This window comes from Camellia sinensis, unplaced genomic scaffold (assembly GCF_055761805.1).
Source record: "Camellia sinensis isolate YWXY unplaced genomic scaffold, ASM5576180v1 Unanchor2, whole genome shotgun sequence".
In the NCBI taxonomy this organism is placed as follows: domain Eukaryota; kingdom Viridiplantae; phylum Streptophyta; class Magnoliopsida; order Ericales; family Theaceae; genus Camellia; species Camellia sinensis.
Window position 1 is genome coordinate 22,683,819 of NW_028129079.1, and position 15,473 is coordinate 22,699,291.

Below are 15,473 nucleotides of genomic sequence, written 5' to 3' on the forward strand. Positions count from 1 at the left end.
TTGATGAAATTTTCGATAAATTCTCATTTTGATACTAATTTACTGAAACTATTAAAGCTCTAAAAAATAATTTTTTTATCAAAATTTAAATTTAATATCAAGTTTAATTCACCGTTAAAGATGCTCTAATAAATTATTTAAAATTGATACTCCCTCCGTCCCAAAATATTAGTCCCTTATTCCATTTTTCATTGTCCCAAAATATTAGTCCCTCTTTATAAATCAAGTACAAAAATAATATCAATTTCCTATTTTGCCCTTCTTTTAAATTAATAAACAATTTAAAAAGTACAATTATGACATTGATATTCTCAAAAAATGTACTATCAAAAGGGTAATTTTGAAAAATCAACTTTTTTCAAATGCAATAAGTGTACTATCAAAAAAAGTTAGATTCCCCAAAAGGGACCAATATTTTGGGTGGGATGGAGGGAGTAGCATTTTCTCTTCTCATATCACCCCCAACATAACATAAAAAGGCGCTCCCACCTTTGAGTATTTGACTCTCACACTTGACACACAACACAATCTCTCTCCCTCTCTCTTATCATGGACGCTCTCGCTCTCTTCTGCACCGCCTCTCTCATCGCCGGCGGCCTCTACTGGTTCGTCTGCGTCCTCGGCCCCGCCGAACAGAAAGGCAAGAGCGCCGTTCACCTCTCCGGCGGCTCCATCTCCGCCGACAAAGTCCAAGACAATTACAAACAGTACTGGTCCTTCTTTCGCCGCCCCAAAGAAATCGAAGTCACCGAGAACGTCCCTGCCTTCGTCGACACTTTCTACAACCTCGTCACCGACATCTACGAATGGGGTTGGGGCCAATCTTTTCATTTCTCTCCTTCCCTCCCCGGAAAATCTGATCGCGAAGCCACCCGCGTACACGAGGAAATGGCAGTAGATCTACTCAAAATCAACCCCGGATCCCGCATTCTCGACGCGGGATGCGGCGTCGGCGGCCCGATGCGCGCAATCGCCTCCCATTCCGGCGCTCACGTCGTGGGAATCACCATCAACGAGTACCAAGTCAATCGGGCTCGAACTCACAACAAGAAAGCCAAGCTCGATTCGCAATGCGAGGTCGTTTGCGGCAATTTCCTCGAGATGCCCTTCGAGAACGATAGTTTTGATGGCGCTTACTCGATCGAAGCAACTTGTCACGCCCCGAAACTCGAAGAGGTTTATTCCGAGATTTACAGAGTTTTAAAGCCTGGATCTTTGTACGTATCGTATGAATGGGTGACCACGGAATTGTACCGTGGGGACGATGCGGAACACGTTGATATCATTCAGGGGATTGAGAGAGGCGATGCTTTGCCTGGATTGAGGAGTTACGATCAGATTGCGGAGATTGCGAAGAAGGTAGGGTTTGAGGTTGTGAAGGAGAAAGATTTGGCGAAGCCTCCGGCGAAACCGTGGTGGACAAGGCTGAAAATGGGGAGATTTGCGTATTGGAGGAACCACATTTTGATTACAGTGCTTGCTTTTCTCGGGATTGCGCCGAAAGGTGTTGTGGATGTTCATGAAATGCTGTTCAAGACTGCTGATTATCTAGTTAGAGGGGGTGAGACTGGGATTTTCACTCCAATGCACATGATCCTCTGTAGAAAACCGGAGAAGAAGACCGCGAATTAGTCCGAGATCATGGAATTGAAGGTTATTCTTGTGCTGTCTTTGTCTCTTTTTTTGATCAACTCTGTTTTGGTTTTGTTATTTATCTGTTTTAATTTAATGTTTTGCGACTGTGTTTCCAGTTCAATCTGCTCCCTTTTGAAATTAAACTCTTGGTATTGGGGTTTGGGTACTTTTTTATTGAAGTAGTAGATGCTGCTGCAATCTTTAATTGTAGCCAGATTACATATAACTAGAGAGTTGGACAATGTCCTCTGATTTACCTGAGAAGTTTCTCTAGTTTAGTTTTTTTTTATGTAATTTTGAATTTTCAATGATATTTTCAGTGTTGCCAATTTGATTGTTTAGTGGGAGAATGTTTGAACTTTTGAGAGGCCATTTTTTTACAGCATTATTCATTTCATGATATGATATCACTAAGTTGGTGGCTTTACTGAGGTTGAGCTGTAAATGATGCTAGTAAGTAGCTGGAGACTGTTGTAATTGTCCTTAATTGTAATAGATAAATTTTTTAGTAGACATGGCACGTGATGTAGTTAGCTGTATCTCTCTTAGAGAAGAGTCATGTGGTGGCACTTAAAATAAAATTCAACATTAAAAAAAAGCGCACACACACAAAGAAAGAAAAAGAAAGGAAGAACCAGAAAGAGGAGAGGGTAATGTGAGGGATAAGCTTGATAGGATTTCATTTGTTTAGTTTTGAGTTTTGCTTTTACTTGTTTGCGTAGAAGGCATAGGATCTATGTTAATATCAAGACCAAAAGATGATGGAAGTTTAACCAAGTTGTAATATGGGAATTGACAATCTTTTAATCTTGGCAAAACCTAAGGAACTTTATGATAAAAAGAAACTATTTTGAAATAGGTAGGCAGTTTTAAGAAACTTACTAGTACTTTAATGTGAAATGATTTCGCCAATTTGTTGTGAAAATATTGACTTTGATTTGACACGGTATTAAAAGGTTTACATAGGAAAATTCTGAGATTTGGCTATAAAAATGATTATTAATTAAAAATCTTGGTTTTCCTTTGCTTATACAAAGATGTTTGTATTGTATTTGATGTGGATGGCAATGAACTTCACACTAAATTTTACCTTGATGGGAACTAGGGCCTTCCAAGTTATATGCTATTTTGCACAAATCATATCAAGTAGAAGGCAACAACTTTGGGTTAGCTAAATATGTACTTTTTACCATCTAACTTATCCAAAATCATATCCTTCATCAAATCCTTGACAAAATATTTCTATGTTCACAATTACTTGTGTTCTTTTTTTGCACTTTTATTGTCCTTTTGAAAACTTTGTACTATATTTTTCTCAATTAATTTTGGCTTTCTGACAATCAATCGTAATGCCATTTATCCTAACAATTTAAATCAACAAATCTTAATCCTAACTAATTGGGGTTGATTACACTCATATGTCTTTTACAATCCATTTCAAATGAGTGATTTTGGGAATAAAGAAAATGATGGAGAGGAGAGGTTTTAGTGCACAATGTTGAAAGGGAGGAAAGAAATTGAGAGCCTTTCGTGCTCTCATTATCTACTCTCTCCGAAAGTGGGAAAATTGGAGAAAGAAGAAAAGGGCGTAGAAAATTATCCTTTTTTACTCCCAAATATAAATGTCATTTTTTTTTTAAAATTTTTAATGCAAGGGAAAATAAATAAATCATAAAATTTGTGGGCAAAAAGGTTAATTCCTTTCTCTAAAGTGGTTGTGAGAGAAAAAATCCTTCAATGATTGTTACCATTTCTTTACTTTCTTTCATTAGCAATCCAAATAAGATAAAAGAAAGGGTTACAACTATCCCTTCTCTTTTTCCCTACTTTAACCTTTTTCTCCTCTCCTGCGGATTCAATATTTATTAAGTCATATTCTCAGTTAAGTCAAAAGTAATTATGTCATTTTTCACAATGTCAACCCACTTGCGCTTTGATTTACGTCTTGTCCTTCGGTTCAATTGGTCTAAATTGCATATGATCGGAACATCTCAATCAACTTTTCGTCATTTTATCTTTTTGATTAGTGCCCCTTCTAATTTCCTTATTCTATCTTTTCTTGTGATGGAAATCATTGATCTCAATATTTTCATTTTAACATTTCTTTTAGTTCATTTATTAACTTTCACCTATTTTGTCTTCGTTGTGTGAACTTGCAAAATGGTTCACTACTCCTCTTACATTGGATTGGATAATAAATAACATGGACCTAGTGTCTGTGATTTAGTATGCTTTTGGGACAGGAATAATTTAACCTTTGCGGATCTCCATGTATTAGTTTATTGTGAGTGTGCATCACATTCATCAAGTTTGAGCCCATACAATAAAGTAGTCTCCTGAGCATTGTATCTTCACTATTTTAAATTTTTTTGGCTTTTGGGAATAGAATAGGCATGTTCTACAGTACCATTGTTATAGTTAAAGAAATAGCTAATCGCAGGACAAAAGTGTAGTCAGAAAAACCACGCCTGATTGAGGAATATCTACATGTTCCACTGATACATTATCATTTCGAAATTTCATTTACATCTGCTGACAAATTGTACGAAAAGTTTATCGTATTATATCGTATCATATCAGTTTTGGATTCAAGCGGTCTGTGGGCTGCTGGACCACTTTGTTTCTTATGATGTTGGCAGTGGCAGTGTTCCTGGCAATAGGAATAATCTTCGCAATAGTGGTGGTAGCAAACACTAGCAGTAGCAGTATTGGTTGTAATAGTAGTGTATTCTGCTTCTATAAACCTAAAATTTGTCTCAAATTAATATAATAGTATATCTATAAATGTTTAGTTATAGCTGTTTGATTGTCTCATGGAAGTTGTGTATAGCGTATTAACCTTGGAATTATAAAGTAAAGCCTAAAAAATTATTTGTAACTAAGCTCTTTGTATGCACTTGTGATTGAAAAAGCTATTGCCGATAGTTTATTACAGCAATCTTGTGTAAGATTCTTTTTTCCCACACGCCGGAATGGGATAAAACAAAATGTTGCAGTATTATACAAATCAGACTGGATCCGGGCTTTCACTTCCGTTGTGTTATGGTGTAAGTTTCTAAGGTGTGAAAGTGGAAACAAGGGGGTGCATATGCCTCGTAAGGAGCACACGAGCTGTCCAGAAGTTGGGTTGGTCTGGCTCTGGCTGTTGTTCCCAAATTGTTTTGGCTTTCGCTACTGAATGCGTGTATATATATATATATATATATATTATTACCAGAACTCGGCGGGTCATTGGGATCCACTCCGGGTATGTGAACTTGGGGTTCAAAGGTCATTCCCTAGGCCTATGAACTATGCAATAGGGAGGGGAGTCATATAGAGATGGCAATTTAAACCTGATCTGATAGGAATCTGGCCCCCGACCCCAATTAGAACAGTTTTTTTTCCAAAAAATATCTCCAACGGGCTGGGGATGGTATTTGAAAATGAATCCCCAATAAATTTCGGGCCAGGGAGAGTGATACGTTCCCTAGCTTCGGTCTCGGCCCCGACCCGTCCCCGTCCTCGTTTCCCTGATGTGAAATTACTATTATACCCCTATATATATAAACCAAACACTAAAACATAGTTAGATCACCTCTCATCTCTCTCTCTCTCTCTCTCTCTCTCTATAACTCTCCCATCACCGTCGATCTCCCTCCCTCCACTATCCTCTTCCTCGTCCCATCACCGTCGATCTCAAAGTGATCAAACGCCATGAAGAAGACCCCACCAACACCAAATTCGCCTTTGCCGATCTTTTCACCACCGCTGTTTGGTTCATCTTCGCCATCGTCTGGTTCATCTCCAGCCACTCGTCCTCCCATTCTCTCCACAACATCAAGATCGTAGGCTCAGATATGTCGATGAAGAATCCAAAGTAAGTATTGCCATTGCCATCACTTTAGCATATTGAAGTGAACAATATGATTCACGGTCGATCTCAAAGTGATCAAACGCCATGAAGAAGACTCCACCAACACCAAACTCGCCTTTGTCGATCTTTTCACCACCGTTGTTTGGTTCATCTCCGCCACCATCTGGTTCATCTCCAGCCACTCGTCCTCCCATTATCTCCACAACATCAAGATCGTCGGCTCAGATATGTCGATGAAAAATTCAAAGTAAGTATTGCCATTGCCATCACTTTAGCGTATTGAAGTGAACGATATGACTCACGGCAATAGCGAGCCCAGTTCCCACCGTGCTCTTCTTCCTCCAAGCATATCTGTGTTTTTTTTTTTTTTTTAAATAGATCTAAGGATACTGAGTTCAGATTTGAGGATTTGTGTTTTTTTACAAACATTTTATCTGAGTTCGAATTTGAGTTTGGTTTATCTGAGTAATGATCTGTGGAGTGAGATCAATTTTTGTACATTTTACAAACATTTTTTTGAAGACATTTACTGTTATTGTTGTAGTATATATATATATATATATATATCTTATCTTTGTTTCTTCTCTATTTTGTGTCTTTTTATTACTGTTTGTTTAGTGTTAGATCATATGATTGAAGGATCAGTACGGCCTGTGTGTGCGCGCGCACGCATCCATCTTTGTATATCTGTTCTTGCATTCAAGATTGGATTGTATATCTGTGTAAATGAGAGAATAAATTTCATCCTATTTAGCATTCATCCTTTTTGCTTTTCTTTGTCTTCCCTCTGCCTCAAAAAAAAAAAAAAATGGGTCGGGGATTTTTTGGGGTCGGGAAAACCCGATCCCCGTTAGGAGCCGGGGGTGGGGGGGTAATGGGTTCCTTGTCGGGATTGGGGGTGGGGACGGGGAGTTTTTTACATTCAGGGATAGAGAGTGTAATCTCCGGCTCCGGCCCGGTCCGTTGCCATCCCTAGAGTCAAACCTCAAACTTCCTGGATTGGAACCTGGGCAACTGACCATCCGAGCTGCTGATCAGGGTCTGAGTTCCTATATTACTCCAAGGTGAAAGCATTGTTTTGGATCTTCCACTCCACTACTGCAGAAAGAGATGTTTTCACCAAGGTACCATCAATTTAGGGAGGATATTTTAGATTTTGAATAGGACATCATAACTTTTTCATCCCTTTTTGTCTAATGCTTGAACCATTTTATTGGTTGTCTACCTATTACCAACCTTGCTACAAGCAGAGTCTTGTGCAGTGGTTATAACTTCTTTTTTTTTTTTCTCCCTCTTTTTTATATTATATTTTATGAAACTAAAATCGTTTACCAAATGCGACCTTAGGAACTTCATAGATATGTTAATAATGTGAATACAATCTTGAATTCTAAAAGTTGGCTGTTAAGGGGAGAGTAAGATTACTTAGGGATAGGGATGGATTAAGAGTGTATTCCTAGCTTGCATGCGGCAAGTGTTGTTGAGTGAACATGTTGCAAGTGAGGAAGAGTATAAAGTGAAGTCTCATGTTCTTGTGTGCGTGCGTGCGATACACCCTCAACTCAACAATTAGCTTTTGGCGGTGGATTTTATCATAATTTCATATAAAAAAAATATGGTGCGCGCGATACACCCTGAACTCAACAATTAGCTTTTGGCGGTGGACTTTATCATAATTCCATATAAAAAAATATGCTCCTCTCTTTTTTTTAAGTGAGATTGAATCGAAAAACCTATGCACATATATTGAGAATTTGGCATGAAGTTGTCTTCACACGCTTATGTATTTCTCATTATTTTTTGATCTTTGGATGGAATTTAATCCCAAAAATTGGTTGTTGAGGAAGAAAAGGAGGATGAAGGTGTAGTTGAATATTCTTGATTAAAGAGCATTTCAATAAGAGTTAAAAGAGAACTCTTGTAATCAGGTATGATTCGGAAGTTATAACTATTAGGAGAAGAGAAATAATCAGCGAAACAGGCTGTGTGACACATCGCCAACATTGATGCCTTGCATTACGACTAAAACCCCCAATTATATATGTATAGGATCTGAGTAATTTTTAATTCATTTTTTTATATAAATAATTTGCTTGTTGATTCACCTTATAAAATAGACTATTTGAATCACCAATGCACTATGCAACCCTCTCAATTGAACTGTCAAATCAGAGAGAAGCCTTTATATATAGTATACAAGGCTTCTCTTTGCTCTATGAAAATAAATCAAACGATGTAGTTTTCATTTTGTGTGTTCACTCTAAGCCCACTTTAATAATTTGAATTGTTAGGACTTATCGAGAGAATCATCCATATAAAAAATAAAATTTGATTGCACATTGATAGCCACATGACCGGTTCACAAATTATGTGAAAAATAGACACTTTATTTCAATCATACTTGTCCTTGATCATGTGGATACCAATATTCAATTAATTTTATTTTTTGTATAAATGATTTGCCGCAAACTCCTAGTTTGGATTGTCGAGATGGCCTAAAATGTAAATTACACCCACAAATCCATTTACTCATTTAAATATAATCACAATGAACATTACTAGTATCTGAATGAGGGCCAAAATTCTGCCACCAACCTAATCAATCACCTGTAGAATCCCACCTATCTCCTCATCATTGTGTTGTAGTTGTGATCTGCTCTCTAACCTCCATTGAATTGCAAACTACTCTGAGATCAAACACCCACATTATTAATAAATAGATCCTTCTCCATTGACATTGACATGTACAAATACAGATACATATACATTTCCTGCGCATTATTCGGCTTTGCATGTGAGGCTAGTAGTCGGTGTGGATTTAAAATTTTCAATACATACATAGAACCTCGCCACTACATTTCAAATATCATAACTTTATTGAAATTTTGTTTAACTATTTCTTAGCTCTTGTCCCAATTCACGCAAAGGACTACTCCATTTGACAATTGAGCCCCAAACTCTAGTCGGTGAGGTGACAACATAACCCTTTATTGACTCTCTTAAATTATGTATAAATAAAGTTTAAATTGAGTTTTAGAGTATTTGAACTAAAATTAGGTTGAACTTAATTAAAAAATTGATTGGAGCTAACTCGATTATATAAATTAACTGAGCGCAAACTCAGCTTGAAAAAAAGAAAAAAAAAAGAAAAAGAATACATGTTAAAAGAAGAAAGAGAAGATCATGAACAGTATATATATATATATATATATATAATGATCATATTATTAATAAATTTCATCAATTAAATATGTAAATTTGCACAAACACCAAACATAAACAAAGAAATAATATAAATTAGTTTGAACTGATCTTGGGTCTCATGCAATTTAGCTTGAACTCATTTATTTAGAAAATGAGTTATGCTAAATAAATGAGTTATGCTGAGTTTAAATTGGCCAAAATCAAACTATTTATGAATAATTCGATGCATTTGAAACTCTATGAACAAACATTTCAAGCTATGTGAATGGGTATTTGGGAAATATTCTATCAAAAGTCAAACATTACAATCTTCATTCTTGGTATTTCAATTTGTACTGAAACGCGTATTTTTTGGTTAACCGAACTTGCATAGTTTAATAGGATCCATTGGTGGTTATTACTTATTATGACTATATAAAGGCCTAAATGGTACATGCGCTTTGATCAACAACATAGACATAGAGTCAAGTATAGAGAGAGAGAGAGAGAGAGAGAGAGAGAGAGAGAGAGATGGAATACTTGAAGGTTGCAGAAGGAAGATCTTCACCAAAGAGAGAATTTAGAGTCTCAAGAGCTAGGAATCAAAGGGCAATGAGGAACAACATTTTGGACGCTATTGCACAAGTCAGCAATGGAGATGGTGTTGTTTCGGGCAGCGATGGTGGTGAAGATGGGGTGGTGAGGATGAAGATTGTTGTGAACAAACAAGACTTGAAGCAAATGCTAGAAGTCATAAGAGGTGGCAAGAACACTGGTGGAACATCAACGTCGGTTTCGCCTACACCGTCCTTGTGTTTGGAACAACGGTTAAATCTGATGAGGAGAAGGCACCAATGGAGAGTCGGTCAAGTGAAGGGGAGTCGCCGGAGTTCTTGGAGGCCTGCTCTTCAGAGCATCCCTGAGGAACTTTAAACTTAACTATGGCGCGAGATTCTCTGTTCTCAAAATCTCTATTATTTTATCTCAGTGCACTTTCAGACAATCTAGTCACAAGATTCTCATATTTTGAAATTTTCTTCACATCATGTGATTGGAAGTACACTAGGAATTGAAGACAGAAAATTTGAAAACATAATCTCTATTGACGTCTAAATTTAGCTCATATTGGCATTTGGCCTTTTTGGTTATAGTTGTAATGTTTTTCTTTGTTTTGTGTGAATGGTGCATCTTAATGTGGCATGGCACCACATTATGATGAGATGATCTAATTGTAATTTGCTGCACAAGCCCTGCATATTATTAATTGAAGGGATGTAACTAGTGGTGATTTTTAGCTGATCATTTGACATTTGTTTGAATTTGGAACAGTCTGTCTTATTTTCCTCTCTTCTTGTTCAACACCATGAATGGAACTCCAATCTTATGTCCTCAGTTGCCTTTTAGCACCAATTTATTGTAATTTGGGAAAGGAAAATTATATTGTGCCCTTTGAGGGTATATATTTTCATCACATCAACAAATCATATAATAAAGTAAATTCTTTATATTTAAAGATGCACTCCACGTGATCATATTTAGAGATAGATGACCGTGTAATTCTTTAAAGAAACAATCCAACGTAGTAATATTAATGATATTACGGCATTATTGATATATAATATCTCCCTCCAATTATAATCTACTTTGTAGAAATAATAAATCCAACCAATGCAAGCAGGCTCAACTTTTTAAAAGTCCTCCATTGTAGAGCTTAAAAAATAATTTTTTTAAAAATTTTTTACTAAAAAATAAAATAATAATAATAATAATTAAAAAGTATAGCTCAAGACACTCTAATGCGGCTAGCCCTTCACGCGCCCATAACCGTAATAACGGTCACTCTGCGTCCCCCCCAAAAAAGAAAAACCGAGACCACCCCATGATTTCCAACGCCTCTCTCTCCAATTCATGAAACTCTATTGATCTAAAGATGTCTGCAACTCTTGCTCTCTGCTATTCCCACAAACCCATCTCATCCGAAAACATCCGACGAGTCAACTCAGCCAAAAAGAACACGAACCCCGACCTCGCTATCAAGCAAAGACTCACCAAATCATCTCGAATTAATAGAAAACCGTCCAAGATTGTAAAGTTTTCAACTCGACAACGCAATCTCTCTGAAATTCGGAGTCTTTTATCGAATGTGAATTTGGGGTCTATGGAAGATGCACTCCATCTGTTTGAGAATATGACTAAATGTGACCCTTTTGTTTGGAATGTTATAATCAGGGGACTAACTAGCAATGGGTATTTTCAAGAGGCCATTGATTTTTATTATCGAATGCAATTCGAAAGAGTACGATCTGACAATTTCACCTACCCATTTGTGATTAAGTCGTGTGCCGGGTCATATTCTTTGATAGAAGGACAGAAAGTTCACTCAAAGTTGATTAAAGTTGGATTTGATTTGGACCTTTACATTTGCAATTCCCTTATTGCTATGTATGCAAAGCTCGGGTGTATTGAGCTTGCTGAGAGGGTGTTTGAAGATTTGCTGGTTAGAGATTTGGTTTCTTGGAATTCAATGATTAGTGGGTATGTTTCAGTCGGGGAGGGTTGGAATGCGTTGGTGTGTTTCCAGGAAATGCTGGCCATTGGATTGAGAGCTGATAGGTTCAGCATAATTAGCAGTCTTGGAGCGTGTTCTCTTGAGTGTACGCTGCGATACGGGAAGGAAATTCATGGACAAGCAATCAGACGTGGATTTGAATCAGATGTGATGGTTCAGACATCAGTCGTTGATATGTATGCAAAATGTAGTAGAGTGGATTATGCAGAGACATTTTTTCAAACAATTTCTGAGAAAAACATTGTTCTTTGGAATGCTATGATAGGTGGATTTGCTCTAAACAGGCAACCTTTAGAGTCATTTGTTTGCTTGAAGAAGATGCAAGAGGATGATAACTTGACTCCTGACATGATCACTGCAATAAATTTTCTCCCATCTTGTGCACAAATTGGAGCTCTCTTTCCCGGTAAAACTATCCACGGTCTAACCATTAGAAAAGGGTTTCTCCCTCATTTGGTGCTCGAGACTGCTCTTGTTGACATGTATGGAAAGTGTGGGTATCAAAAACTCGCAAGAAAAATTTTCAGTCACATGAGTGAAAGAAATCTAGTTTCTTGGAATGCCATGATTGCTGCTTATGTTCAGAATGGTTGTAACAGAGAGGCCTTGGAACTGTTCCAGGACTTATGGAGAGAGCATTTTAACCCAGATGCAACAACAATAACTAGTATTTTACCTGCATATGCTGAAGTAGCCTTGCTCAGAGAGGGGAAGCAAATCCATGGTTACGTCATAAAGCTAAATCTTTGTTCAAGTACCTTCATCTCAAATTCAATTGTTTACATGTATGCAAAATGTGGGGATCTCAAGACTGCACGGAAAATTTTTGATGGGATGTTGTTTAAGGATATCATTTCATGGAACACAGTCATTATGGCTTATGGTATTCATGGATTTGGTGAAAATTCAATTAAATTGTTTTCTGAAATGAAGGAAGAGGATATCAAACCCAATGCGAGTACCTTTGTTTCCCTGCTGTTATCTTGCAGCATTGCTGGCATGATCGATCAAGGATGGGAGTACTTCAGTTCAATGAAAAACGACTATGGGATTGAACCAGGAATAGAGCACTATGGTTGTATAGTTGATATTCTTGGCCGTTCTGCAAATCTTGACCTAGCCAAGCGTTTTATCGATGAAATGCCACTGGCCCCAACAGCAAGGATATGGGGGTCTTTGCTCTCAGCCAGTAGACACAACAGAAACATAGAATTAGCCGAGCTTGCAGCTGAGCACATTTTGTCCTTGGAACATGATAATACTGGTTGCTACGTCTTGCTTGCAAATATGTATGCTGAAGCTGGAAGGTGGGAAGATGTAGAACGGATTAAACATCTTATGAAGAATCAAGGATTGGAAAAAACCACTGGGTATAGCACGGTTGAGAACAATAGTAGGACTTTCAAGTTTGTCAACCAAGACAGGTCTCATATCGACACCAGCTTGATATATGATGTTCTAAACATTATCTCAAGGAAGATTAGTGAAGACATATACATTCATAGTCTCACCAAGTTCAGGCCACTAGACTTGATACGAAAAAGATCAACCGCTCCTGAATGTCACAGTGTTAGATTAGCAATTTGTTTTGGCCTGATAGCTGTATCACTTGGAAATCCTGTTCTTGTTAGGAAAAACATCAGAATATGCGAAGCTTGCCATGGTGCTGCAAAGAAGATTTCAGAGGTTACTGGAAGAGAGATAGTAGTGGGAGATCCGAAGATGTATCACCACTTCAGAAATGGTCGATGCTCATGTGGAGATTATTGGTGATTGGTTCTTTGAATCGCGCAAATATAGAACTGCGAATGAGTGTAGATATACATTTGTGACAATGTAAAAATCTCATGATCCGTTAGTGAAATTTTCCCAAAGGAACGATAAAACCACTTCTTGATTTTCTGGTGGTGATATTGATACTATTTTTTTGTGTTGGTCCAACTTCTTAGCATTGGACTGTTGTGTGATTATGGAAGATAGTTACATTCATTCCCTTTGCTCATCTGTTTGCAAAACAGTCTTATTAGTCAATTTAATATACTTTGTCACATGTACCATATCAATATTAAAGAGTACCAATCCGTAGAGAAAAAAAATAAAAATAAAAATAAAAGAGAGAAAAAAAAGTGTAATGTATGCTTCTAATTTAAATTAAAGTTTATCCATTCTCTTTTATTAAATTTAAAAAAATAAAATAAACATTACTTACAATTTTTTTTTAAAAAAAAATCAATTATATGATGAACCTTGACAAATATAATTCCATGCCTGATTTATTTATTTGATAATTGAGAGTCCATCCTAAAAAAGTAGACTTGAGATTCAAAGATTACCCCTAAGTCAGTGAACTGAGCAAACAACAGAAGATTCGAACATAAATAATATGAGGAAAGAACACTAACTCACATACTCGAATAAGTTATCTATTGTTTTATAACTCTTTTATAAATTTAAAAATAAAATCCCAGAAATATAGAAGATAAGAAAAACTCAAGAACACAATAATAATATCATAACAAAAACGGATATATATAGATCAATCAAATCAAATAAATTTTGTTCTATTTTCTCATCACCTATCGCTAAAAATCAATAAACCAATTAACAAAAAGAAAGTGTGTCAAACTAAAAGCCAAAAAAAAAAAAACCAAAAAATTCTTATTTATATACGAACTAAAAGTCCATTCACCAGTCAAATCGAAGCTTCAAAAAATTCCGCTTCAATGTTCAGTCAACCTTAACAGCTTCATCATCATCATCACCAATTCTCATTGTTGGAAAACATCCTCTTCATCATCAAAGACACCCCCGAAGCACCCGATCACAGCACAGCACATGTCCTTGAACTTGGCGGCGCAACCCCGACGGTCTTCGGGTTCCGACAACCTCGGCCGTAGGTAGTGCCACGCTGCCTTCTGCAAGAGAGGATCCTTTATCCGAATCTCCCTCCAGCTGTCCTTCCTTCTATAGTCCGGCCCTGCCGCCACCTCCGGCAATAGATCTTTCAGACTAATGTAGTTGGTGTAAGAATCCACCATCGTTTAAAAAAATTAAAAATTGATAATCACAATGCAGAAATTAAAATGAAACAATGAAACAATGAGTTTTTAAGGTGGGGTTGGTTAAGATTGTTTCCATATGTGAATAGGATAGAATTGATAGGGTGACTGTGTTTTGATCAATCACTGATTTTTAATGTGTCCTAATTAGGATTGAAATAGCAAAGTGTTAGTTTTATTGAGGATGTGAATCAATCTATTGGATTTTTAAGATATACACGGCATGTGGGACCGAGGTATTTCCAAATCTAGCTGCGTTTTAGATTGAATGAGATTGTTATGCTGAATTAACGTAATGTCATCACGATCATGTTGTCATATTTTTTTTAAAAAATCCATTAACATTCTTACTGTCCTAATAGATAATTACATTGACCATTGGGCCAATTATCATGTATTTCTGTGAGGATATATTTTCTGAGTACCAACATGTGGCAAGGTGACGCCGACGTGTCAGCTGAGGTGCCACGTGTCTTGGTCGTTGTGCCGAGGTCATCTCAGCTAGGTCGAGGTTGCCTCTGAAGATATCAGAATCCGAGATAAGCGGATAAGGGGACAAGAGTCCTAGAATGAAGAGGGAACTCAACTTGGATATGGACAAGAGTCCTAGATTGGGAGAAGATTTCAGTTTGGGTAAAGATAAGACTCTTAGAAAGTTTATCCTAATCCCACTGGGAGTCCCGAGTAATCCTAAGAACATTAGGGTCAGGCTCCTTTTGGGACTAGGATTGTATTGGCTTAGGATTGTCTTGGCTATAAAAGAGAGGCACCCCCATGGGTCTAAGATATGCTTCTAATACTCAAACTTGTGAGTTTAGTACTTGATTTATCTTTGAGAGATATACTGACTTGATCGTCGGAGTGCCCCCGGGTGGTCGAAACCACCGCGGGATTCTTATATTTCTGTTGCAGGTCAGTCAGGTGCCATCTATTCTGCCAGTGCTCTCCAGCTGGTTACTAAGCGGGCAGTGTGGTCGGAAAATCACCCATACAATTTGGCGCCGTCTGTGGGAAAGAAAGAAGAATAGATGGCCAATGACGAACAGAAGGATCAGACTGGAGACAACGCTCCTACTGGGAATGAAAGATCTATTAACCTCGACGTTGAAGGGGACAACCGCAACACAGAAACTCGTGACCAGAGTCACGGAGTGAAAGACGCCGGCCAGGA

The 15,473-nt window shown here is 37.4% G+C and overlaps 2 protein-coding genes across 2 annotated transcripts; both read left to right on the top strand.

The window, feature by feature from the left end:
- Positions 1-458: 458 nt before the first annotated feature.
- LOC114313040 (24-methylenesterol C-methyltransferase 2) lies at positions 459-1,964 on the top strand. The gene has a single exon (XM_028259351.2). It carries the CDS (start codon positions 550-552, stop codon positions 1,630-1,632), a length of 1,083 nt encoding a protein of 360 aa, XP_028115152.2. The 5' UTR covers positions 459-549; the 3' UTR covers positions 1,633-1,964.
- An 8,512-nt stretch (positions 1,965-10,476) lies between these two features.
- Positions 10,477-13,245, top strand: LOC114313039 (pentatricopeptide repeat-containing protein At4g35130, chloroplastic). Its single transcript, XM_028259350.2, has one exon. The coding sequence runs from the start codon at positions 10,605-10,607 to the stop codon at positions 13,014-13,016; it is 2,412 nt and encodes an 803-aa protein (XP_028115151.2). The 5' UTR covers positions 10,477-10,604; the 3' UTR covers positions 13,017-13,245.
- Positions 13,246-15,473: the final 2,228 nt, after the last annotated feature.